The sequence below is a fragment of the Nannospalax galili genome, unplaced genomic scaffold (assembly GCF_000622305.1).
Source record: "Nannospalax galili isolate Female #2095 unplaced genomic scaffold, S.galili_v1.0 scaffold25, whole genome shotgun sequence".
NCBI classification, from domain to species: Eukaryota; Metazoa; Chordata; class Mammalia; order Rodentia; family Spalacidae; genus Nannospalax; species Nannospalax galili.
The window spans coordinates 4958291-4985329 of NW_008355642.1; the positions used below are offsets into that span (position 1 = coordinate 4958291).

Here is a 27039-nt window from a genome sequence, read left to right on the forward strand (position 1 = left end):
TCTAGGTCATCTGCAAGAGCAGCCATCTGTCCAGCCCTGTGGCGTGTCTTTTAGCTGTTCATTCTCCACTCATCCCACCTTGTGGATTTATTATGTATCATTCCAGCATCAAGTCTGTTTTATTGAAACTCTACAAATTTAGTGTGATGGTAAAGTGTTTATATCACAGTGATTTCCAGACACAACAGGCCAGTTGCACATGTGAATTTACAGCAGTTTTGACAGCATCTGCAAGATCTGTGCAATCCCAAGCCTGAGAGAAGCCTAGAATGGAGGGGAGAGGTGAACATCTAGTCCCAGCCCTAGCTGAGGAATTATTGTCAACTGACAGCTACTGGGAGAGGGAGAATCAGTGATTCTGGGTAGGTTCACCATGCTCCAGGGGATGAACTTACACCCAAGAGTGTTCACAGAACAGGGATTGGACTCAGTGTGCCTTTAAAAAATACAGAGAGAAGACAGGAAGCAGGCAGCAGGGTAAGGTGCTGGAGGTAGATCTGAGAAGAGATGCAGGAAGGGTTTTAATATGATCAAAATACATTGTATGACATTCCCAAAGAATCAAAAAAATATTGTTGAAATAATGCTTCTTCCAATCTTCCAAGAGGATGAGCACACAAACAAACTTGGTGTGCTTCCCATCTCCTTATTGATAAATTTGTGAGTTGGGCAGTTTGGCTGAGCAGCAGAATTAAGCCCCACCACCTTATAGTGTGTGCTGGATAGCTTCAGTGTCAACTTGAAACACCTGGGTTGAGGGAGCCTCAATCAGGGAATTGCCTCTATTGGACTGGCCTGTGGCCATGTCTGAGGGGCATCTTCTTGATGAGTGATGTGGGAGGGCCCAGCCCACTGTGGGTGGTGCCACCCCTGGGCAGGTGGGCCTGTGTTGCATAAGAAAGCAGGCTGAGCAGGGGCCAAGGGAGCAAGCCAGTAAGCAGCGTTCCTCCATGGCCTGTGCTCCAGCTCCTGCCTCCAGGTTCCTGCCCTGAGTTCCTACCTTGGGCTCCCTGATGAACTGCACGTGACCTGGGAGATGTAAGACAAATAAACCCTTTCCTCCCCAAGTTGGTACTGGTCAGAGTGTTTTGTCACAGCAGTGAAGAAACAAACTAAGACATAGTGTATACCTAATTCAGGGTCTCATGTGACCCTAATTTTGTCTTTATTTACATTTAATCCCTACTCTGTGTCAGAATAACAAAGTGATGCATGCTATATTTGTGTTCATTCATCGGTGTGCTTCAAGAGCACTGCCATTTGTGTTTGGTAGACTTTGAATAACTCTAATACTTAACCATGATATTTTAAGTGTACTAGACATTCTCATGAAGAACAAAGTTATGAGGCTTTTGTTTTGTTTTGTTGCAGAAGTTGCTCTTCGATCTTTTCCTCTGATTTGAACATGACAGATCAAAGGCATCTGAACAAGTCTGAACCTGCTAGGTAACTTTGGAATATTTACTCACAAATAGCCTTCCTATCATGGAAAAGCTTTAAAATCATAATTTTGTGTACAACTTTATAGTTATCTATTCTTCTGAAGTAGTCTCATTACATGTATGAGGAAGCTGACCTATACCACTTAAAGAAATTTATTGAGGGGCTGGAGAGATGGCTCAGCACTTAAGAACACTGGTTGTTCTTGCAGAAGACCTGGGTTTGAATCCCAGCACCCACATGGCAGCTAACAACTGTCTGTAACTCCAGTTCCAGGGGATCCAACAGCCTCTTCTATCCTCTGCGGGCATTGCACGAGACGGGTTGTCCTAATTTGTTTCTTCATTGCTGTGACAAAACACTCTGACCAGTACCAACTTGGGAAGGAAAGGGTTTATTTGTCTTACATCTCCCAGGTCACGTGCAGTTCATCAGGGAGCCCAAGGTAGGAACTCAGGGCAGGAACCTGGAAGCAGGAGCTGGAGCACAGGCCATGGAGGAACGCTGCTTACTGGCTTGCTCCCTTGGCCCCTGCTCAGCCTGCTTTCTTATGCAACACAGGCCCACCTGCCCAGGGGTGGCACCACCCACAGTGGGCTGGGCCCTCCCACATCACGCGTCAAGAAGATGCCCTTCAGACTTGGCCACAGGCCAGTCCAATAGAGGCAATTCCCCGATTGAGGCTCCCTCAACCCAGGTGTGTAAAGTTGACACTAAAGCTATCCAGTACAGGAGTGCACTTACCTACACGCAGGCAATTCACGCAGACACACAAAATAAAAATAATAAAATAAAATATTTTTAAAAATAAATTACTGAAACTCATATTCCATTAACTTAGCAAAACAAAAATTTACATCCAGACTGTCTTCAAAACTCCACTGTGCAATATTGTCAAGAACTGAAAACTGAAATCTAAATTTTAGTATTGTGAACCACAAAGTCCACACTTTTTATTAATTGGATCCTTGTGATATGCGATGGGTTCTGTTCAATTAAAAAAGCATCCACTAAGTGAGACCGTCATGTAGTTAAAAATTCAAAGTATAGTTGGGTATAACTGATAGACACCTGTAATCGAAATATCACAAGTTCATGGTTAAAGCCTGGGCTACTTATGAAACCCTGTCTCAATAATCAGCTCAACAATAAAAATATTGAAAGGATACAAAAATATACACAATGAAGAGTTTTCTTTCTGTTTTTGTCTCTCAACCATCGAGTCGCACTTACTGGAGACAGTCACTGCCATATGGTCTTCCAGAAATACTACGAGCCTGTGCAGATAAATACATACTCCACCTTTTACACAGATCTAAGTATACTATACATTCTGAAATTTTCCATTGTGCAAGGTATATTTTCAAGATTGTAATAACCCAGAGTACTTTTCTACCTTTTCATCATTGTATAGATTTCATTGAATGTATTTGGATATATCAGTTTTTTCCAGTATTTTGCTATAGGCAGTGCTAAACAATTATGCACATAGACTTGAAGATTTATTTTATTTAGAATACTATTCATAGATGAGTCAAGGGAAATGTATATTTAAATTTCAGTAGAGTCCTCAAGTTGCCCTTTGTAGAGGCTGTACCAATTTATATTCCTACCAGCAATGTACTGAGAGTGTCTATTTCACACTAATGTCAACAAAACAAATGTATCCTCTCAAACTTTTTTATCCTTCCCAGTATAGTAGGTAAAATATTATTTTAGGTTACTTTAAAATTAATAAGCTTTATTTTTAGAATAGTTTTAGATTTATATAAAAGTTTCATATTATACTGTTCCATATAGCTCCACTTAGCTGCCATTTACTGTTAACATCTTACATAATACAGAACATTTGTCAAATCTAATGTAGCTTATTATTAAATAAGATACATTGTTCATTTATGGTTCCTTAGTTTTTACTTAGTGTCCTTTTTCTGTCCTGAGAATACATTTAGAAATTATGTTTGATTTTTTTCATATTGATTGTGACCCATTCTCAGATTTTTCTTGTATTTGATAACCTTGATAATTTGGAGGAGTACTGGTAGTCAGTGCAATTTGTTTTATTTTGTTTTGTTTTGAGAGCTGATCTGACTATTTAGACCTGGCTGGTTTGGATTTATGTATGTACCTTGAAATTTCCTTCTTGTAAATTAACACCTTTCTTTTCATATGCTTATGGACATTTGCATTTACTTTTTTTGGCAGTTAAGAACCCATGCTTTTGTTGTTCTTGTTGCTTTTGAGATAGTCTCATGTAGCCCAAGCTGGCCTGCAATTCACTGTATAAACTAGTAAGTAGGGGTTAAATGCATGCACCACTATATCTAGTTTATATGGTACTGAGAATCGACCCCAAGGCTTTGTGCATGCTAGGTAAGCACTCTACCAACTGAACTACATCTCTAGGCAAAGAACCCATGATTTTAACCACTTCACTACACCTCACTCTTTATTCACTATATTATCAATAAGACATTCAAAGACCTGAATACATACTGATTCTGACTTTGAATTAAGGAAAGTTTGAAGAATCTGTTACAGATAAAAGAATCATTAGTGCAAGCGATGTGGTCACAGCAGAGGCTTGACTGGAAACAGCAGACGGGTCAGATTAATCCTTCAAAGAGAAGCAGGGCTGACAAGGACAACTTCGAAAGATATTAGAGAAAAGCTAGAATTTATTAATACTAGATGAAAGAATCAAGAGCCCACTAGGTTTATGAGGCGAATATTTGGGGTATTATCTTTAACGTACACTAGAAATTAACAATTTACAATATACCAGTCAATACCTACTTTCTCTTTCCATTTCTATGTAGTGCTATTCTACTACAATTCCCAGAGTGCAACGCTTCACTTCCGTCACCGTGAGTCTGCCGCACAGACTTCTGGGAGTTGAGGTCCAGGAGCTATTTACCCAAGTTAGAGATAAGGGCCTGAGGAAACATGAAAAGGTAAGCGCTTGTCTGAGTTGCAAGGGGAGCTTTGGTTTATCTTTTACTTTGAAAATGTCCTTTGTTACCTTGTGTTTGGGGTATGTCTCGTTCATGAGAGGCGGGTTCGCGTGAATGGGAAGACAAAGGGGTGGGAGGAGGGGAGGCTGGCTCGATGGGCCTGATGGGTGAAGTTTAGGAAGGATCTTGGAGGTTTTCCTAGGAATGCTTCCCTGGGGATTGAGAACGGAAGCTAAGAGGCAGAAGAGCTTTGGCTAACTCATTCCTAGCCCCAGAGATACCCTTGTCAGCTAACCTTCGTGGCCTACCCTGCCTCTCCCTAACTCTTTGAGACCAGCTTAGGGCGGGTGTATTTATTTGCTTTGTCTGATTCTTAAGGACTTGGTGTTGCCACGATGCACTGTAGTGTCTTAACATCTGAGAGTGAGAAAGTGTTTGTTTCCACAAATGTAGCACAAAGCCAGCTCCATGTGTTAAAGGAAAAGAAAAGCTTTGCTTAGGGCAGTTCCCCCTACTGGCTCAGCTGTAAATGGCTGCTGGAACCTGGATGGTCGGAAGTTGAGATCCAAAGCCTACTATTGACAGAACAGGAAGCTTTAAAAAGGATCCGCTTGAAGTTAATTTTGTATTCACTCCGTAGGGAAATCCTCACATTGGAACAATACAGTGCATCCAAAATGTTTACTGATGGTCCCTCGAGACTGCCTTCTTAGTTTCCTTTACCATTTTTTTTTTTTTTAGTTTCTGATTTTCTCTGCCTGAAAACCACTCACTTTTAATTATTTTATGACATTCTTTATACTTGAAAGGTGGCATATATAATGTATAGCTTAAAGAATAGTCATAAAGAGCCATGCCCTGTTTGACTTAAGAAGCAGGCCTTCATACATTCACACCCTAAAAGTCCTTGGCTCCTCCCTGTTTGTTTCTCTCCCTTATCGTCAATCTAGGATTTTGCATTAATTATTCCTTTTGCTTTTTTTTTTAATATTTTAATTTTATTTTATGTGTACTAGTATATTGCTTGCATGTGTGTAAGTGCACCCTGTGTTGTGCAGTGCCCGTGGAGGTCAGAAGAGAGTGTCAGATCCCCTGGAACTGGAGTTACAGATAATTGTTAGCCAGTATGTGGGTGCTAGGAATCGAACCCAGTCCTCTGGGAGAGCAGCCAGTGCTCTTAACCGCTGAGTCATCTCTCCAGCCCCTGGTTTTGTTTCTTAATAGATTTTTCGCATACAAATTTATCCGGAACAAACTATTCCTAGTTGCACCCATTCCCAACCTTATACAAGTGGGAGCATATTGTCTGTTTTTTTTTTTTCTGCAACTTGCTCTTTTTTTTGACGCCGTAGAGTCATGTGTGTTGGTATGTTTAGGTTTGGTTTATTCATTTAAAAACAATCATTATTTTTAGTAAGAACTTTTGGGATTTTTAATTGAGGGGCTTTAAAAGTTTTTTTTTTTTTAGTTAAAAGTATTCTTAGTTCTGAAATTATTTTAGAATTTTTCAATATAGGGCCAGGTCTGGAATGTGGGAAACATAATATTAAGGATATTTTTTGTAGCTTATTATAAACCCTAGTAGAAAGATCTACCTTGGGACTAGAAAGATGGTTCAATGGTTAAGAGCACTGGGCTACTGTTGGAGAAGACCCAGGTTCGAATCCCAGCACATATATGCTGGATAACAGCCATCTGTAACTCCAGTTACAGGTGATCCAAAGCTCTCTTCTGGCCTCCTCGGGCATGGCATGACATGGGTGCACTTACACACGTGCAGGCATACCACTTATACACATAAAATAAGAATAAAGAAATCAAAAAAATTTTTAAAAGAATGATCTGCCTTGTAAGGAATACCTGCAGTATTTATTTTTCTCACGGATTTATCTCATTTTTTGCTTGTTTTTTTTTCTAGTCTATTTTTGCATGCTTAAATTGTCCTGTTATTTCTTTGTACTCAAGACTCTTTAATGACTTATGGTTAACTCACAGTCATTATCCGGTTTTCTACGCAGTAGTGTCTAGGCTATAAGTTGTGATACTGTTCATATTTCTTCCCCTACTCACCCTTCAAAATCTCTTCTCTTGCCAGGCATGGTGGTGCAGGCAGGCTGATCTCTGTGAGTTCAAGGCCAGCCTGGTCTACATACTGATTTCCAGGCCAGCTGGGGCTACAAGGAGACTGTGTCTCAAAACAACCAAGCAAACAAACAATAAAAAACAAAAGAACAATCTCTTTTCTGATATCCCCAGATCTTGTCCACACAGATGATTTAAGATTTCTGTTTCAGCCTTAAACTGTCCTCCATGTAAACGTATCATCTTAGATAGTCAAGTTTGTTGCCACCTCAGACTCAGCATCTTGGAAGGGTGCTTCATGCCAGTGTTTTCAGTTAGAGTTGGTCAGCTCAGTGTGGCTATAACAGTACTGACTTTGCCAAGCATTTATTTCACCTGGAGCTGCTTCCATGGGTACCAACCTTCTCTCTGTTATGATTTGAAATTTGGGGTTTATTTTTTGCTTTCTTACCTTCATCCTTCAAGGGTCATATAACCCCTTCTTTGAATTTTTGCTATTACAGCACCAGTCTTGACTTTCATCATCTTCTACCTCAATGGTTTCTTAACTAGTTTTTCTGGTTCCTTCTAATCCATACGGCCTAAAGCACTACTTAGTCTGTGGCACCTAATTGCCTGATAAATTGTTTTCTAATACCAATCTGCTCAGGTCTAGTCTAGCCCCTTAGCCTGTTTAAGCCTAGTCAGATCCTAAATCTAAATAGAGCTTCCAGTTATCCCACAGAATGGATTTCTGTCTCTTCAGACCTGGTTTCCCACTTCTTTTTCTTTGTTACACCCAGCCTTTGAAACACCACTTTAGGAATACCTTTCGGAAGTCTTCCTTTACCGCTTTAGCCTTCAGTTAACTTTTCTTCTGCAAACTCTTACTTATTGGAGCATGTTTCTCTATCATTATTTATCCATATTCTGTCTTTCTCTAGACACATACACACAGCACAAGCTCATATACTTCTCCTTAAAGAGATTACATAAACTGCATCAGAAATATCTTTGATTTCCACCAGTACCTTGCACAATGCATTTTGTGTAAGTAGGCGTTTAGTAAGGATTTGTGTAATGAATAAACAAGGGCAGTGGAATGCAGAATGTCAAAACCGAGCTGATCTCAGATAAGTGATATAGATAAGGAATATATTCTCAGACTGTCTCTTTTTTACTTTCCCTGTTTGCTTGTATCTGCTGCAGAGTAAACAGCTGTGTGAAGAGCGACGAGCATGTCTTGGAGGAGCTGGAAACAGAAGGGGAGAGGCAGCTGAAGAGCCTCCTTCAACATCAGCTTGATACTTCTGTCTCCATTGAGGAGTATGTATTGATTTTGTAAATAGAGTGTAATAGACCCTTGAGGTTATACACCCCTCTTAAAGCTGGTTGGAACATTCCTCCCTTCCGAAACCACTTTCTTTGAAGACTTCTACATATGAGCCAGGTTTTGCTTTTGTGTCTGTTCCTCTGGGAAGCTTCTTATATCCCTCTAAACCTTGGCCAAGTGCTTTTCCTATGTCCTGCTATAGCACCCTGCATTTTCACTGCCTATTCAGTTGCCTGTCCTATTCAGAAAATTAGAGCCATTTTCTTTATTCTTTTAACTACTAAATCTCAGTTCAAAACACAGCATCTCATACATAGTAGGTACTCACTAAGTATTTCTTAATTTAGTCAGTCGTCAGTCCTGGATGTGAGGGCTGTTCTGGAATTCCATTTTGTTGCTGAGGAGCTTCAGCCTAGATGGAGAATGCTTAGAGAAACTTTGCCAATGAACTTCATTGAGCAGATGAAGTCTAATAGGAGGCCCCATTGCTGTGGATTGTCACTCCAAGATCTTACTCACTTCTTGCTTGATTTTCAGATGTGTCTCTAAGAAAGAGAGCTTTGCCCCTGGTACTATGTACAAGCCCTTTGGGAAGGAAGCAGCCGGGACGATGACTTTGTCCCAGTTCCAGACACTACATGAAAAAGACCAGGAAACTGCTTCTCTCAGGGAACTAGGGCTCAATGAAACAGAAATCTTGATCTGGAAAAGTCATGTGTCAGGTGAAAAGGTAAAGGCTGTGGGGTTTTTTGTTGTTTTATTTTGTTGTCTGAAGAATAAAGAGCAGGGTCTCCTTTGTGTTTCACCTCTAAGAACCTTTTAGCTTTTAATTCTCAGAAAACTAAGCTTGACTCTGAATCTCTTTTGGTTTTTAAGATCGAAGCATCGGCTATAGAGTAGCTGTTAATTAACCCCTTAGTGACATAAATACTTTCAGTTTCTGGGACCTTGTCATCTTTCTTGTTTGAGGCATCAGATTGAATTTTGTGGTGTGTCCTTTATGGTAAATCTTCCTGTTTCCCGGGTTTCAGAGGACAAGGGTGAAGGCAACTCCTGAAGCAATCCAGAATCGTCTTCAAGATATTGAAGAAAGGATCTCAGAACGTCAGCGCATCCTTTGCCTGCCACAGAGATTTTCAAAGAGCAAACAGCTGACCCGGCGGGAAATGGAAATTGAAAAGTCTTTATTTCAGGGAACCGACCGTCATTCCTTCCTTAAGGCCCTTTATTACCAAGGTATGGGATCCTCCCTGACTTTGATATGTTCTTGTACTTAGAGAAAGATTTAACATCAGGGCCTTAGATATGGGGATTTAGTAGAAAGACAAGGCGTTACTAATCTGGATGTATGTACACTTTCATGAGAGACACAAGTAAGTACGTGTATAGTTCCTTGCATGACAATGTGGAAACTGTTATTATAGGGAGCTTAATCACATGCCAAGGGAGCATAGAATATAGAGCATCGAAATCTAGTTGGGGGAGTCAGAAGTTGACATTTGCACAGTCCTGACGCATCAATAAACATCCGTTAGGGAAAGGGAGATACTAGCAAGCGGGTAGGCACTGTATGTGAAAGAAAATGGTTATAGGGAACTGAGAGAAGTTCAGGACAGCAGGGGAACATGTATGACACAGGAAATGGACATAAGACTAGACTGTGAGGCTTTAGACCAAACTGTAAAGTTGTACAGAGCACATATGAACAGCATGTGTCTTAACCAGAATTAGTTTAGTAGGTCCATTTGATTCACTATGGTTCAAGGTATTTAGAAATAGTTTAAGAAATGCTTCCTGGCCTTGTGCCAAGTACAGTGGGTGGGTTTGGAGAAGTACATGTGAAACATTTAGCAGGAATGCCAGATATAGTTGCTCAGTGCTGCAGAAATTCAGTTTCATTGACAGAAGTTTCAATGACTGAAGAAAGCCTCTCAGAAGAGGTAAGATTTAAATAATTTTTAATCCTGCCCATTAAACAGGAAAGGGAGTGGAATTTCAGTTGCAATAATTGGTATGAGCACCGTTAATTGGGAAGTTGTAAGGCATAAGTTTAAAAATAGAGCTAAGAATTTCGAACTCTTCTTTGTTTGATAATATAGAACTATCTGGAATTAGTTTTTTCAGTTAATGATTTTGAATATTCATTCAAGATGATATGATAAAAGCTGTATTTGAAAGTGATTAATGTGGCAGCCAATAAGGAGATTTAGAGAGAGGAAAGAAAATGACATTCAAGTTATTTAGCTATGAACATCTCGACTGGATGACGACAGTGCAATTGTAAAGAGAAATAGTTTTATCTATAAGTGATAGGACAAAGGACAAATCAATAAAACTTGTTGACTCAGAATGAAGGGGGAAGGTCAGTGGACAGGAATATGATGACGATAATTCAGGTAGTTCAACAATGTGTAACTGAGCAGTTGGCCAAATGAAGAAAGCCTTTATGGGGAAATTGTGAGGAAGGATGATGTGCTTCATTTTCAACATTGTTGAATTTGTAAAGCTGGCGGGATTAGCATATACAGATGTTGAGAAAGCAGAAATGAAGCAGTGAAGTACAGAGCAAAACCAGAACTAGCTACATACACTGGAGAATCATATCTGCTTAGATGATACCTTAAAGCCATGAGGATATAATAATGTTAGAGAGATAGACTGTACAAGTAACAGAACAGTGAGGAAGGGAGGGAGGGAAAGAAGGAGGGAGGGAAGGAGGGAGGGAAGGAGGGAGGGAAGGAAGGAGGGAAGGAAGGAGGGAAGGAAGGGTTTTTGTGGCAAGACTATGGCATGTTGAATATGAACATAGGCTCTGGAAACAGAATGCCTGAGAAAAACCTGGCTCCCCCAGCTGTGAGGGGTGGGGGTGGGGGGTGTATGAATCTGTTCTGTTTCCTATCTTTGAAACTCCTTGCTTTAAACCTTCACAGCATACCACAAAAAGACAAGTGCAGACAAGTACATGACCTCAATGAAGAGGAAGATAAAATTAGGCACAAAAGGCAAGTCGAGAGTTTTCTTTCAGTGCTAGATTTAGGACTGTAACCTAGGGTCCAAGACTTCTAAGTTAAACACTCATTTAATTCCAGTTTCACTATATGACAATGTTTATAGGAAATGATCCAGAGAACATATTATCCTGATATGAAATATTAAAGAAAGGAGTCAGTAGAAGTTGTAAATATTTTACATTTAGTTTTATTTTCATTGCTGTGTCTTTATTGTACCAAACATACATTGGCCTTGCTGAGTTTTAGATCCCATTTCATAGATAATTCTGAGTAGTATTAATCCATAAAGTATATTGTTGGTGATGATGATTATATAATAGCTAAGCTTTTATTTTGAAGTGAACTTACAATAAAATTGCATGGGACTTTCTTTGATGTACAATTCTGTGAATTGTAAACCATGTAGATTCATGTATCGACCAGCACAATCAAGAGAGAGTAGCTCCATCACTCAGACAAGCTCCCCTCATTCTCTCTCTCTGTAGTCACTCTATTGCTACCCCCACATTCCTGGCAATCACTGATCTCCATTACTTCAGATTTATCTTTTAGAGACTGTCATGTAAATGGAATCATGCAGTGTGTAACCTTGTGAGACTGGCTTCTTTCACTCAGCATAATGCTTTTAAAACTCATCCAAGGTGGTGTTTATATCAATAATTCATTCATTTGTGGAGTTCCATTTCATCGTATGACTAGTCCAAAGTTTATCCATTCACGTATTGAAGTGAATTTGGGTTTTGTCCAGGTTATCATCTTTATGAATGATATTGATATTAACATTCTTGTGCAGCTTTTTTTGTGTGAACATAAGTTTTTATTTCTCTAAGGTAAATATCTAGAAGTGGGATTACTGGGTCATATGGTAAGTGCACATTTAACTTTATATGACACGCCAAACCATTTTCTAGAGTGGCTGTACCATTTTGCATCCCCACCAACAATGTATGAGAGTTCCACTTGCTCTACATCTTTGTCAGCATTTGGTATTGTCAGTATTTATTGTGGTTGTCCTAGTAGGTGTGAAGTGGTACCTCCTTGTTTAATGTGCCTTTATTTAATGGCTAATGATGTTGAACATCTTTTCATGTGCTTATTTGCTATCGTTATATCCTGTTTGCTAAAGTTTCTGTTCAAGTCTTCTGCCATTTTATCATTGGATTGCTTTTCCTTCCTGATGACTTTTGAGATTTCTTTATATACTTTAAACATAGTCCTCCAACAGATATATGATTTACAAATATTTTCTCCCAGTCAAGTGCTTGCTTTTTCATTCTCTTAACAGTGTGTTTTCAATTGTGGTAAAATATACATAACAAAATTTACTATTTTAACCAATTTTAGGCTTTCACTTCTGTGGCATTAAGTATATTCACATTGTTCTGTACCTATTACCAACATCCAGCTCCAGAGCTTTTAAAGTTACTCACATTAAAAACTATTGTGTGTGTGTGCGCGTACGCACGCACACACACACACACACACACACACCCCTTCTGGCAACCGCCATTTCTTTTCTACTTTCTGTGAATTTGAACACTCTGTGTGCCTCATATAAATAGAATCGTGTAATATGTATCCTTTTGTGACTGGCTTATTTTACTTAGAATAAATGTCTTTGGGTGTTCATATTGTAGCATGTATCAGATTTTATTCCTTTTTCAGGTCGCACAATATTTCATTGTATATACATCCTACTCTGTTTAATCTGTTTAATCTAATCATTCAGTGATTCCAGTTTCTTCCGTGTTGTAGGTGTTGTGAGTAATGCTGCTGTGAACATTGGTGTACCAATATGTGTGCTATCTGCTTTCATTTCTTTATATGTATATCTAGAAGTGAAATTGCAAGGTCATAGAGTAATTCTGCATTTAGTTTTTGATGAACCATCCTACCATTTTCCTTAGAGACTGTGCCATTTTACATTCCTACCAGCAATGCAGGAAAGGTCTAGTTTTTCTACACTCTGAGCAACACATTATTTTCTGTTTTTTTTCTTCCTTTTTGATTATTGCCACCTTAACGAGTGTGATGTGGTATCTCATTCTAGTTTTGACTTGCATTTACCTAATAATTAGTGCTGTTGTGTAGCTTTTCATAAACTACTTGTCCATTTACATATCTTCCATAAAGAACTCTCCATTCAGGTACCTAGCTATTAATCATTTCTCAGATGTATGATTTGGAAATATTTTCTTCTATCCCATGGGTTGCTTTCTCATTCTTTTTTTTTAAAAAAAAATTGTTTTTATTGAATTTTTGTGTATTTCATACAGAACATCTCAGTCAATCTTAATCATCTTTATACCCCTAACCCCACTGGCAACCTCTCTGCACAAAGTTTTTTAGTTTTGATGAGGTCCAGTTTCTTTCATTTTTCTTCTGTTATCTATGTCTTTGTTAGCATATCAAAGAAATCATTGCAAAATCCAGTATCTTGAAGCTTTCCCTCTGTGTTATCTTCTGAGCTTTTATAGCTTTGGCTTGGTTGTTTAAGTCTTTGATCCATTTTGTGTTAAGTTTTGCATATAGCTTAAGGTAAAGATCAAGGTTCATATTTTGCTTGTTGCTATCCAGTTTTCCCAGTACCATTTGTTGAAAAGATTGTCCTTTTCACCCTGAATGATCTTAGTACTCTGCTAAAAGGTTATTTGGTCATATGGATGGGAGTTTAATTCTAGGCTGTTTACTAGTATGTATGTCTGTCTTTATGCTAGTAGCATGCTGTTTTAATTATTGTATCTTAGTAGTAAGTTTTGAAATCGGGAAGTAACAATCTGCAATAGTTTTGTTTTTATTTTTCATCATTGTCTTAGTTATTTGGATGGTCCTGGAGATTCCATGTGGATTTTAGGGTAGAATTTTCCCTTTCAGCAAAATTATATCATTGAAATTTTGATAGAGAGTGAACTGAATCTGTAGAGAGATTTGACTAGTATGGATATCTTAACTGTATTAAGTCTTGTAACCCAGGATCGTGGGTGCTTGTCTGTTATTTGTGTCTTCCCTGATTTCTTTCAGCTGCATTTTACAGTTTTTGGTGTATAAACCTTTTTCCTCGGAGCAAATGTTTTAAACTGTTACCTACTTTACCTTGTTTCTTGCATGGATCATATTATATGTTGTATGTGTAGACAGACATCTGTGAGAGAATCAAGAACTTTGCCTAAACCTGTTATTGTAAGACCTTTCTGGTGCTTTGTCATTTTACAGTTACATGCTTTATAGTTAGATCTGTATGACATGTAAGATATAGTTTGAGATTCACTTTTCTTGCCTATGAATGTTTGAGTGCCAACTGCTGAAAAGAATACCATTCCCCCATTTACTTGTCTTCATAGTTTTCATAAGTCATTAGCTTATTTTAAAATATTTTGTTATCTTTATTTTATGTGTATGAGTATCTTGCCTGCATGTATGTAAGTGCACCAGTGTTGTGCAGTGCCCACAGAGGTCAGAAGAGGGCATTGGACCCCCTGGAACTGGAGTTACGGACAGTTGTTAGCCACCATGTGGCTGGTGGGAACTGAACCTGGATCCTACACAAGAGCAGCCAGTACTCTTAACCCCTCGGGCCTCTCTCCAGCTCTATTTGCCTATTTTTGTATGTTAATACTTAATATCATAATAATAAAAGATTGAAATTTTGCCTCCAAAAGAAAAGAAGGCAAGAGTATCCACTCCCACTACTAAATAAAGTGGAGTAAAATTAGAAATTACTGCAAAAGACCTCAAAAATTTACAAATGTGCAAAAATTAAAAACATTCTGCCAAATAATTATTGGATCAAACAGAGGCATTAGCAAATATTTTGAAGTGTATGAAAGCAAATTACAACATGTGATAATTTATGGGATATACTCAAAACAGTGGAGGGATGGTCAAAGCTATAAACAACCATGTTAATAAGGATCTCAAATTAATTGAAAGTTGAAGCCAGTGAGATGGCTAGGCAGGTAAAAATGCTTGCCAAGAAGCCAGATAACCTGAATTTGATCCCCAGAACCCATGTAAAAGGAGAGAACTTACTCCACAAACTGATCCTCTAGCCTCTACATATGTGTTTTAGTGTGCACACACATACACTGATAAATAGAAAAAAAATGACTGAAACTTTCATCTTATGAAACTATAAAAAGAAAAGTTAACTAAACCCAAATCAAGATGAAAATGGCCATAATAATTATTAACGCCATAGTAAATGGAATAGAGAATACCAACAGAAACAGAATAGAAAACCAAACCAGTTTCTCAAATATATGCATGAAATTTAAAATCCATTAGTTAAACTCAGTTTGGAGAGAGAAAATTGAAATTTCTAAAACCAAATTCTACTTTGGCTCATATTTACATGAGACATCTTTTTTCATCTTTTTAGTTTTGGTATATTTGTGTTTTTACGCTAATCTTTTATAGGTAGCAAATAGTTGGATCTTTTTTCATTTTTAAAATAAGTATTTTACTTATTATTTTCATTTTACAAATATAAATGTTTTACCTGCATGTATGAAAGTGCACGCATGTCATGCAGTGCTCACAAAAGTCAGAGAGGGTACCAGATACCAGATCCCCTGGAATTGGAATTAAGGATGGTTGTTAGCCACCACGTGGGTGCTGGAACTGAACCCAGGTCTTCTGCAAGAACAGCCAGTGCTCTTAACCACTGAGCCATCTCTCCAGCCCCAATGTTTACCATTTTTTAAAAATCAGGTCTTCCAGCATGCTGTTTAGATTGGGGATTTTAGTTTGTTTATTTTAGTGTATTAGATTCTGTTGATAAGATAGGATTTACATCTGTCTTTGTTTTATTCCTTCATTCAGTCTTCAGTTAGGTAATTTTTTTCCAGTATGTCATCTTAGTTAACTCGCCTCTCACTTGTCTTTCTGCCTCTCTGACCCCCCGTCTCTGTCTCTCTGTCTCTCTGTGTCTATGTCTCTGTCTCTCTCTGTCTCTGTCTCACTGTCTCTCTGTCTCACTGTCTCTCTCTCTCTCTCTCTCTCTCTCTCTCTCTCTCTCTCTCTGTATGTGTGTGTGTTTGTGTGTCTTACTGCCTTTATGGTTGTCCTAAGGATTAAAACTGACATCATAGTTATATGGATCCATGAGGCTTGCTGGCTAGCCATCCAGGCCAGTGAGAGACCCTCTCAGAATCCAGGTGGGTTGCTCTCAAGGAACAGCATTGAAGATGTTCTCTGTCCTACATGTGTATGCTCACTCATGTGCATGTGCTCCCCTCTACATGTGTAACTATCCCACATACTAACACATACGTGTCTATCTTTATTTTGCTGATTCTTTCATTAACCAGCTCAAATCTGTTGAATCCTGTTAGTGAAATGTTCATTTTGACTGTTTTACTTTCAACTGTAGAATTTCTGCCATGTTCTTTATTTTAATTTCCTTCTCTTTGTTTTTATTATGTATTTTATAAGATAATCTCAAATTTTCTTTCAGTTCTCTATGTACTTTCCTTCAGTTGTTTAAGAAATTTAGAAGAACTGAGACTAATTGATTTAAATTTTTGTCTAGTTAGCCTAACATGCTTCTATTTGTTTTCCTGTATGTGAGTGGTATTTTCCTTTTTCTTTTATAGAATTTTGTATTTTGTTAGAGATTAGACTTTTTATATAGTATAATGTGATAATTCTGAAAAGCAGTTCACCACTACTGCATAGATTTGTTGCTGTCACTGTCTGGTAACATTTTTTCATATAATTCCCGAAGTTATGTCTCCTCTCTGCTTAGTTAATAACGTAGTCCTCTAAAGATTGGAGAGAGTTTTCCTTTAATGACTTAACTCAACATATCTACCATCCATTGCTTAAGGAGCCTGTGTGTGTAGCTTGGGATACTCTTTCAATATTCAGGTAGTTTATAGCTCTGCTTTTGCCTTTACTTTCTACTTACACAAAGCTTAGGTGTCAACTCAAAGTGAGATGTTAGGATCTTCTCAGACCCTAACTTTCCTGTGCATTCACAGCATTGTATATTTTCATTACTCTATAGACTTGGGAAGATATCTGAATCTTCCAAAGACCCTACAGACATCTCATTCTCTATCCTTTTTAAAAATTTTTTATTTATTCTTTGAAAAATTCATGCATGCATACAAATGTGTTTTGATCGTATCCACCTCTCACTCTCCATCTTCATGTCCTTTGTTTTGAAAATAATGTACTGAGTCTAACTATTGCTGCCCAGTGTACATGGGTGTAAGGATCTCCACTAGAACACAGGCAACCTACAGAGGCCACACCCCTAAGGAAAAGAGATTCTGTCTCCCCTAGCAGCCGTCATCTGCCAGTAGCTCCTCTGGAAGGATGGGGGCTCATGAGCCGCTCCCCACTCCGTACTGAAATGTGGACCTTGCTTGCTGGTCCTGTGCCGGCTATTTGTTGTTGCTGTTGTCAGCCTCTTAGTCTCAGCAGTTTAATGCTATCTAAAGCAACTATTCCACAGTCCCTACCAGTTGCTTTGGACAAATGCCCTAGGGATGGACTGTTCTCACAGAGTGGAATATCAGTCGGATCAAAGACAGTTCTCAGAACCTAGCTTTCCAGTGAGTTGCCAGCAACATCAAATAGTATATGTCTCTGAGGATGGGTTTTTGGTTTTGTTTGTTTCTTTTTTAACTGCTAAAACTTTCTTTGCTGCTTAAAGGGAGGTTTTTTTTTTTTTTAGCATTTCTATTGAATTTTTGCAATTTCCGTACAATATAATTTGATGACACTTATATCCCCTCACCCATCCACACCTCCCTAGCCCCCCCCCCCGACTCAATTCAATGTACTCTCTCTGGATAATAAAGCCTTGAATCCCCAAATGTTCTCCAGTGTGTGTTCATCCACTGGAGCTTGCATAGGACTTGTGCATGCTGTCACCATTGCTGTGAGTTCACAGGACTACTGAACAGCTGTCTGGAGAACTCCACCACCCCTCTTGGCCATCCACCAAGGATGGGGCTTTTTGAGAACTCTAGAACTGCTGTGCCCTTCCAGGATCAACTGCACTGCTGATTTTTACAGCTTCTATAGTGGCTGTGTTGTTTGTTTTCAGGACTTGAAGCTGGAGAGAGGAAGGTGGGATTATGGAAACGTGAAATGCTACAAACCTTGCTGATCTTACTGAGTTTTTCTTGAAAAACTGCTCTGTGTTTTATTGCAAGCCTTTAATTTATTTCCAGAACTGATTTTGACATTTTTTGCCATTGTTTTTTGTTTGCTTTTAGAGCACAAATTTTCAAACATTCTTATTCCAACATTCCAGAATTGCTTTCTCACCATCATTTTACCTCTATCCTATCTATATTATTACATTTCAAAAACAGTAAGCTTTTTATAGCAAAGAGTTGGGTCATTTTTTCACTACTTTATTGAGTTAGCATTTACTGCATACCATAAAACTCATTTCTTAAGTGCACAATTCATTGATTTATAGTAAATTTACAGAATTCATCAACCATAACCACAATCTCATTTTAGAAGATTTCCATCACCTTGGAGATTGCTCTTAGCTGCGATTTGTACTCCCAGCCTAGGCAGCTGGGGAGCAACACTCTGTCCATGTGGAGTCACCTAATTTGGACATTTTATATAAATGATTCATATAATATATGGTGTTCTCTACTTTAGTGTAATGCTTTCATTGTATCTAGATCATTATGTCTAGAACTAGTATTTTTCCCGTCTTTCCTGATGGATTCTGTGTGCATGCTGAGAACATGCTCAACCCTTAGCCATGGAGTTTGCATTTCTGTCACAACTTCCATTTTTTGCTTACACAATGCCTCAGTTAAGCAAAGATGAGGCCTTGGGGCCTTTTCAAGTCTTTCCTGAGCATGCACAAACCTAGGCCTATGCATAGCCTTATACATGTGTGTAGAAATATGCTAGATCTTTTTAGAGCCTCATATGAGCATCCCATTCCCTGGATTTTGCCTCTAAAACCTTTTTTAAAAATAATTTATTGAGAATTTCATACATGCATATAAGGTGTTTTGATCAAATCCATGCCCACTCCCTCCCCTCCAACTCCTCCCATATCTCCCCATCATTTTTTTTCTGATAACTTCATGTACTTTCTTCTTTTTGCTACTCTACCGTTCCCGCCTCTGAAGAGGTAACCCTAAAATCTTTTAAGGATTAGATAAGAGCTCCCAAACATTTTCAACATTTTTGGCCTTTGGAAAGGAGTATGTTACTAAGAGGCCCAAGAACATTTTGACTTTTAGCCAAGAAACTGGCTACTTTACTTTGGGGCCTTTTTACCCTAACTGCCTAGCCAATTCCTATCTCCTATTCTTATCACACCATCCTCTGAAGAGGTTACCCAAATTGCCAATAGGGAATAGGGACGCCAACCACTCTGGCTTCTTCCATGCTGAACAGGGACGCAGGGTGAGGCAATTGGAGTACCCCTTCAGTGGATCTATCTAAAAGACTCCCAAATTACATAACTCTTGTCTCAGATAAACCTTAACTAGATATATATTTTTTCCTTAAACTAGTTGACTAAACTATGACCGTAGAATTTTAAGATTATGTGTATATTATTTTTGTCTCATCCTTTATATATCATAACAAACCTACACAGACCTTCATCACTTGCTTAAGCTTTCTCATTTTCTCTATTTTGGAAAATATCTTGATTCCCATATCATTTTAACATCTTTTACATTCTCGTTTTCTTTTTTTTAAAATAATTATGAGACATAATAGCATTAGCAAATAAATTTTCCATCTGTTGTGATACTTCTTTTCCTGGGGATGCTGAGCAATGCTTATTCCCTTTTAAGGTTCTTGTTGAATTTTTGCACATTTTATACAATTCATCTTCATCATATTTAGACCCCTTCCCTTATCTGCACCACCCCCATAGCCCCCCCACCAGATTCCATGCATTTTGTTGTATATTTTGAGGCCTATTGAGTTGTTTGTGTACCCAGATGTCTCAGTGTGAGTTCATCCACGAGAGCCTGTTCAGCCTATCTAATGTCACTCCCTTAAAGAAGACCAACTCTCCCTCACCCACCCTCAGTGAGGTTGGGGCCTCCTGTCCATTTTCATAGTTCTTTGCTGGGTTTTATTAATGTATGCTTTCTCCAACTGTTATTTATTTACCACCTCAGGTATCTGTGAAATTCACCAATTACCTCTGATCATTTTTTACAAAAGTTCTGGGAGTGGGAGGCAGCTAGAATTTAGTGAACTTTGAGTCTAAATAAAGAGCATATGCTTTGTGGGAATTTCTCTGAGACCACCTGACAGGCGAAGTGGAAATAGTGCTCTAAATGAGCTGTGGCCCCGTTCTTCCCCTCTACTACCTGCCGTGTGGCAGGTTTTTTTCTTGGATTTCAAGCCATTGGTTTTCAAGGTAACCTATGAGAAAAAGATGGGAGTTAAAATAATGCAAAGCTCATTCCTGCAGAGGTCCAGCTAGTCTTCCTAAGGAATATTCCCCAAGTTGTTGCAAGCCTTTGACTGTTCTAGAATTATGAAACTTGATTCTGACAATATTTTGTTGGTTTTGTGGAAGTTACTTTTCAAAGATTCTACTTTGCTACTTTCATTGACATTCTCTTAATAGTATCATTCAGAGCTCTGAAGTTTGTAATTTTTAATGAGATGTGAGTTACTGCTTTTATGACTTCTGCTTTTGGTCCTTTGTTGAAAATTGTTTCTAACCCATGGTCTCATATGTTCTGAAAGATTGTAGTTTTAGTTTGTACATTTAAGTCTACAAACAGTTTTGAATTACGTTTGCATAAGAAACAGATTTACATTAATGTCTTTGAATATATATGAGTGTATAGATTATACATACAATTGGCACTTTATATGAAAAGACTATCCTTTCACATTGAATTGTCTCAACACCTTTGTGAAAAATCAGTTTTCCACAAATTCAATGTTTTCATGTTTTTCTCTTTGTTTGTTTTGGTTGTTATTTTTAAGACAGGGTCTCATGCATCCCAAGCTGACCTTGAGCTCTTTATATAGCCAAAGATGTCCTTGAGCTTTTGATCCTCCTGTCTCTGTCTCCCAAATGCTAAGATTACAAGGTCTCATTAGCCATGTCTGGCTTTCTTTGTGTTTATTTACAGCAGTTTGATAATGTAGTATCTGAAGATGAGTTCTTTTTTTTTAAATTCTAGGCTTTTAACCCATTCTGTCTATTTCTATTCATTTCTCACAATCTTCAAGCATACTACATAGTCCCCCAATTTTGTAACTCTTTGGAGTACACGGGTTGGACTTTAGAACTCTACTAATGGGATAAGCAGGGTAAAGGGGGCTTATTTAATGATACCCAGAAACAGAAGTCCTAAGAGCTAATACTTTTTGAAGGCTGGATTATCTGTGTCAGGCACTATGCTAAGCACTTTTTTGTAAATTGATGCATTTAAGCCTGTTGTCAGCCCTATGAGATACTGGCAATATTCTACCTATTTTACAGATAACAAAATTGAGCTTCCGCTGAGAGTAACTGACTTTCCCAAGACCACAGTTATTAAGTGAACATGCTGATCTTTAAATGCATCATCGTATACAAAAGTCAGTGCTGTTTGGATCACAGCACTTGTGTATATGATTTCAAAAGTTATTAATTGTACTTTTCCTGTATATTGAAACAGTTTTTTTCTTTGTAGTACTGGGGATGGAACCTCTTGCTCTCTTTGTATACTAGGCAAGTGGCGTGCCATTGAGCTATGTCTTCAACTCTGGAGACAAACTATTTTGATTTAGGCAATATCATTTTCTAATGAAGTTCATGGAAAACCATGATGTATTATCTCTAGAAATGTACTTAGAAATTAACTCTAGTGTATAACCTTTGACCATAATAGTTTTCTTTTTCATCATTGTTTTTTATTTTGTTTATTGAGTCTTGCCATGTAGTTCTGATTGGCCTGACACTTGCTGTGTAACACAGGCTGGTCTTGAAGTCCTGAACAGCAACCTATTTCAGCCTCCCACGTGCTGGGATTAGGGATATGCACCTTCATGCCTGTAGCCTTGGTCTACAATCTTTTCTTATCATCACAGCTATCATAGCCCTCGTAGACCTAGCTCTAGTTTCTTTAGCTTTTTATTTTCTTTTATTGTATCACCCCTTGCTTGGTTTCTCTTCCTTTCTAACCTCATTTAGACTCAATGAATCCTTATCCTTGTTTCCTTGCCTAATGAGAAAATCCTCAACTAAGTCTTTCCCTAGTAGTACTTTATGATCACTACTAAGAAAAATCACATAAATTTCTTTTTTCATTAGTGTGCTGCTGTAAGTTCCTCATCTCTGTTGCTGTCTAGACCTTTCTCTCTTTTTTGGCACTCTTGTCTCCTAGTCCCTAGTCAGCTGTTCTAGTTTGTTTTTTCATTGCTGTGACAAAATACTCTGACCAATCCTAACTTGGGGAGGAAAAAGGGTTTATTTGTCTTACATCTCCCAGGTCGCATGCAGTTCATCAGGGAGCCCAAGGTAGGAACTCAGGGCCAGAACCTGGAGGCAGGAACTGGAGCACAGGCCATGGAGGAACGCTGCTTACTGGCTTGCTCCCTTGGCCCCTGCTCAGCCTGCTTTCTTATGCAACACAGGCCCACCTGCCCAGGGGTGGCACCACCCACAGTGGGCTGGGCCCTCCCACAGCACTCAACAATCAAGAAGATGTCCCACAGACATGGCCACAGGCCAGGCCAATGGAGGCAATTCCCCAATTGAGGCTTCTTCAACCCAGGTGTGTCAAGTTGATACTAAAGCTATCCAGCACATCAGCTCTCTGTTTCATTCCTTATCAGCACTATATTAGATATTCATTACTTTTTCCTATGCTACCATTTCATTATTATTTTTTAAATATTTATTTTTATTTTGTGTGTATGCATGTATTGCCTGCATGTAGGTAAGTGCACCCGTGTCGTGCAATGCCAATGGAGGTCAGAAGAGGCTGTCGCATCCCCTGGAACTGGAGTTACAGACAGTTGTTAGCTGCCATGTGGGTGCTGGGATTCAAACCCGGGTCTTCTGCAAGAACAGCGAGTGTTCTTAACCATTGTTGAGTCATCTCTCTAGCCCCTATTTCATTATTTTTAACAGATAGCCTTCTGTCAAATGTCAAAGCAGCAAGAACTTTCATCTGTTTCCCCCTGCACTCTGCTTTCTCATTCCCTTTCTTACCACTTGTCTCACAGCTGGGGGTGTCTTTGCTACTTCAAACTAATGTTTATACTCCAGTGCTGGATTCTGTCCTTATCTTCCTAGGGACTTCAGTCAGTCCTCCTTTCCTTGGACAACTCTCACATAATCATTGCATCATTTTCCAGTTTCCCTTGTGTACATACTCTTACCATTAACTATCCAAAAGAACATGCTAAAAATGGAAAAAATGCCCTTTAATTTTTGAGGTACTTGAACAAGAAAACACTTGGATTTTTCCCTCTCACTATATAGCATAAGTAACTGTTAGTCTAAAGAACGTAAAAATTGAAGTACTAAAGGAGACAGGATTCATTGCATGTGTTAATATTTTTATTTCTAAATAAGAAAGTTATCTATTCTTTGTTTTTAATGAAAAATTTCAAACATACAGAAGTCAAAAAAATTCTCAGTCATTATCTCACAGGATATATTCTAATGACCTTATCGTAAATCTAATCTCTCCTTCTATGCATCTAGCAATCCATTGTACTTTATAAATGCATGTTTAAAGTTGTTGATGTAAATGTATATTCCCCAAAAGTCAGTAGTCAGTAGGTATATTGTTAGTTATAGTTAAATGTTTTTCTAGATTTTGTATTTGTCTACTAAATTTGCATGTGACTTAAATATATAAATCCTGAGTATTCATTTTCTGATTTCTAGGTAATGTATGGATTTGTATGATGATATTTTGATAAGAACATTCATCACCAATTTAAATGAAAAGGCTCCAGTTCCCCTTGTGTACATATTCTCACTGTGAACAAGTTCACACTTACCAATGTGTCATTGCTCAAAGTGTCAATAAAAATGGAAATTGATGCCACACATAATCATTACATCATCAGTATACATATGTAAAACTTAACACATCAAAGATTGCCATCATTCCAGAAAGTTCCATCATATTTCTCTTTTTCTTTTGCTTTTTTCTTTTTGCCTATTTTGATAGGGTCTCCCTGTAGCCTCAGCAGCCCTGGAACTCACTATGTAGACCAGGCTGTCTTCCGTCTCAGAGATTTGCCTGTCTCTGCTGGGACTAAAGGCATGTGTCACCATGCCTGACTCCTATCATATTTCTTTCTTGTAGCTTCCATTGTAACTGTTCTCCCAGAGGCAAAATGTGCTTTGATTTTTTTTCCCAATCTAGATTAGTTTTACCTATTCTAGAACATTTTATAACTAGAACCATAAGTATTATTTATATAAGGCGTCTGTAATTCAATATAAAGTTTGAGTTTGGTTTGGTTTTGCTTTTTTGAGACAACATGCTGACCTGGAATCACAGAGATCTGTCTGCTTCTGCCTCCTGAGTGCTGGAATTAGTGTGCATGAGCCACCATACCAGGCCACATAAAGCTTTTTGGATCCATTCATACTGTTCTGTATATCAGTAGTTTGTCTTTCTCTCTCTAATAATTTATGGATGAATTTTCTAAAATTGTTATTTTAGTTTCATAGGACTGCTTTAATAAATTCACAACAACCTGCTGGTTTAGCATAACAGAATTTATTTCCTTCAGATTTCTAGAGGCTAGAAGTGTGAAATCAAAGTGCTGCAAGGTCATATCTTTCTGTATAATTTAGGAGAACATCCTTCTTTATCTTTTCTTGTGTCTGCTAGTTTTTGGCATCCCTTGATCTTCTATGACTATGTAGACATCATTCCAATCCCTACCTCTCTCATCAAAATGACATTCTCCATGTTTTTCTGTCTTCACATGGTCTTTTATGATATTAGTCACTGAATGTCGAGTCCACCATAATCCAGTATTAGCTTATGTTATTTTTTGTTTTGTTTTGTTTTGTTTTATTTTTAGAGTGGCTTTTTAGCTTATATTAATTTAACAATGTGTGTAAATAGTGTTTTCTCAAATTGTCACATTTTGAAGCTCTAAGTGGTGATGAATTTTGAAGGTATTTTATTCAATACTTTACAATCTGCCCTCTGATCTCCAGAAATTCAAATTCAGCCTAATACAACATATATTTACCCTATCACAACATCCCCCCAAATCTTAACGCCTTCAGCATCAAGCCTAAATCTCAAACTATCTCTACATATAAACTAAAGAACATTTCACTTTTCATTATTTAAATCATCTAAATCAGGCATAAATGAGACTCTGGATATTATATATCCTGTGACAAAATTTTTTTCTACCAGGAGAATAATGAAATTAAAAATAAGTTATCCTATTCTAATATACAATGGAGTGCCAGGCATGCAATAGACAGCCATTTGGAAAGGGCAGGAAGGAAGGAATAAATGGATCACTAAGGAAGTTGAGCACTCAACAGGACAAATTCCCATTCCTTCCTAATGTTCTGTGCTTCTAATCTCCCTTTCTGGCGTCTACAACTGCCTGTGTTCTTAGAATCATATTTTCTTCATTTTGACCTGTCTCTGTTTCACTGTCTCTGGCTGGCACTGATTCTGCTGGTACAAAATTATCAGAAGCCTTGTCAATCTCATGTATGGCCACAGATAGGCATTGTTTTGCCCAAGTTTCTCTACCAGAGCCTTCTCGCGTCACTCCACCTCTACTCCCTGGCTTCCACTGACATGATTGATTGGATCTATGGGTCATACTTCTAATGACTTCAGTAAAAGTTGATCCAGCCACCACCTTGACCCCTTTTCCAGAGGACACTGTCTGAATAGGATTAGGATTTTTCTGCTTATCAAATGGTGGTTTCTTCTTAATCATTCCATTTATTCCATTTTCAATTTACCACTTTAATGTTCTCATTTTATTACAAGCATCAAGGAGAAATAGCCTTCACTTTCCATACTTTGGAAACCCTTTCAGCCACCAAAGAAGTTGTCACTCTAGATTTTTTTTCCCCCAAAGCATGAAACCAACTCAGCCGAATTCTGACAGAGTATAACAAGGAACACCTTCCCTCCAGTGTCCAAGAATGTTCATCGTTTCCTGCTAAGGCCCCACTAGAAATGATTTGAGTGTTCATATGTGTAGCAATATTTTGTTCATGATTATCATATGCATGCATGTATGCATATATATGCATAGTTGCTAGGATCATATCAAATTTCTGTACTGTCCACTTCCTTCTGCGCCTTTACTAGAATTGCCGTAGCGTCTTTGTTTTCTGCCATTGGTCTTCTCAAGAAAATTTGGGCTTGTGTTATGAAAACTGTCAAAATTCTTCTAGCCTCTACCCATTACTCAGTTCTTCATCTCTAGGTATTTGTTATGGCATCATCCCACTTCACAGTCCAAAATATGTATTAGCTTCCTAGGGTTGCCATAACAAAACAACAGAAATATATTCTCTCTCAGTTATGGAAGTATGAAGGCAAGATGTTGGCAAGGTTGGTTCATTGTGGAGGCTCTAAGGGAGAACCTATTCCATGTCTTACTCCTAACTTCTGCTTGCTTGCTGAGAAACCTTAGCTTATCGCATTCCCATCAGTGCTTCTGTCAGCACATGACATTTTCCCTCTGCGACGAATGCACTATCTTCACTTACCTTCTTATAAAAGTACCAATTTTTGGAATTAGGGCCATCCCTGGTCTATTATCATTTCATCTTAATGATTTATATCTGCAAAGATCCCCATTTCCAAATAAGGTTACATTCTGAGGTTTGGGGATACTATTCAATTCAGTATATGTTCATTACTGTCATTTCCTCATCTCTCATTCACATATTTACAGACTGTACTGACATTGATCATGCTCAAGAGTGCTTCAAACCTATATGTTCAATTATATCAATAAATAGAGCAATGATAATATTCTAAAACTCTCACAAATCATAGTCTTCTGTTCAGGTATAAAACTACTGTCCTGACTTATGATAATTTTTCATATGTATATATCTATATTTGTATGTATATATATATATGCAAAAGTACATATCCATCACTAGATAGTATTTAGTTTTGCCTATGTTTAAACACTTTGGCAATCAACTAGACTTCACATATTATACTAGGCCTTTCTTTTCTACTCAGCATTATATTTGTGAGATTCATCCACATTGCAGTTTGGAGCCATAGTAAATTCATTATCATTGAAG

The 27039-nt window shown here is 38.1% G+C and overlaps 1 protein-coding gene across 2 annotated transcripts in view; it reads left to right on the top strand.

Moving 5' to 3' along the window:
* Positions 1-4319: 4319 nt before the first annotated feature.
* Positions 4320-27039, top strand: part of Rbm41 (RNA binding motif protein 41) — a 67811-nt gene continuing 45091 nt past the window's right edge. Inside the window, exons 1-5 of one of the 2 annotated variants that reach the window (XM_008852980.3) lie at positions 4320-4394; positions 7665-7781; positions 8326-8518; positions 8820-9024; positions 10719-10790. In XM_008852980.3, coding sequence (XP_008851202.1) covers positions 4387-4394; positions 7665-7781; positions 8326-8518; positions 8820-9024; positions 10719-10790 — 595 coding nt within the window. In that variant the 5' untranslated portion in view covers positions 4320-4386. The remainder of the gene's footprint in view (positions 4395-7664; positions 7782-8325; positions 8519-8819; positions 9025-10718; positions 10791-27039) is intronic. The other variant, XM_029556034.1, reaches the window with a different exon arrangement.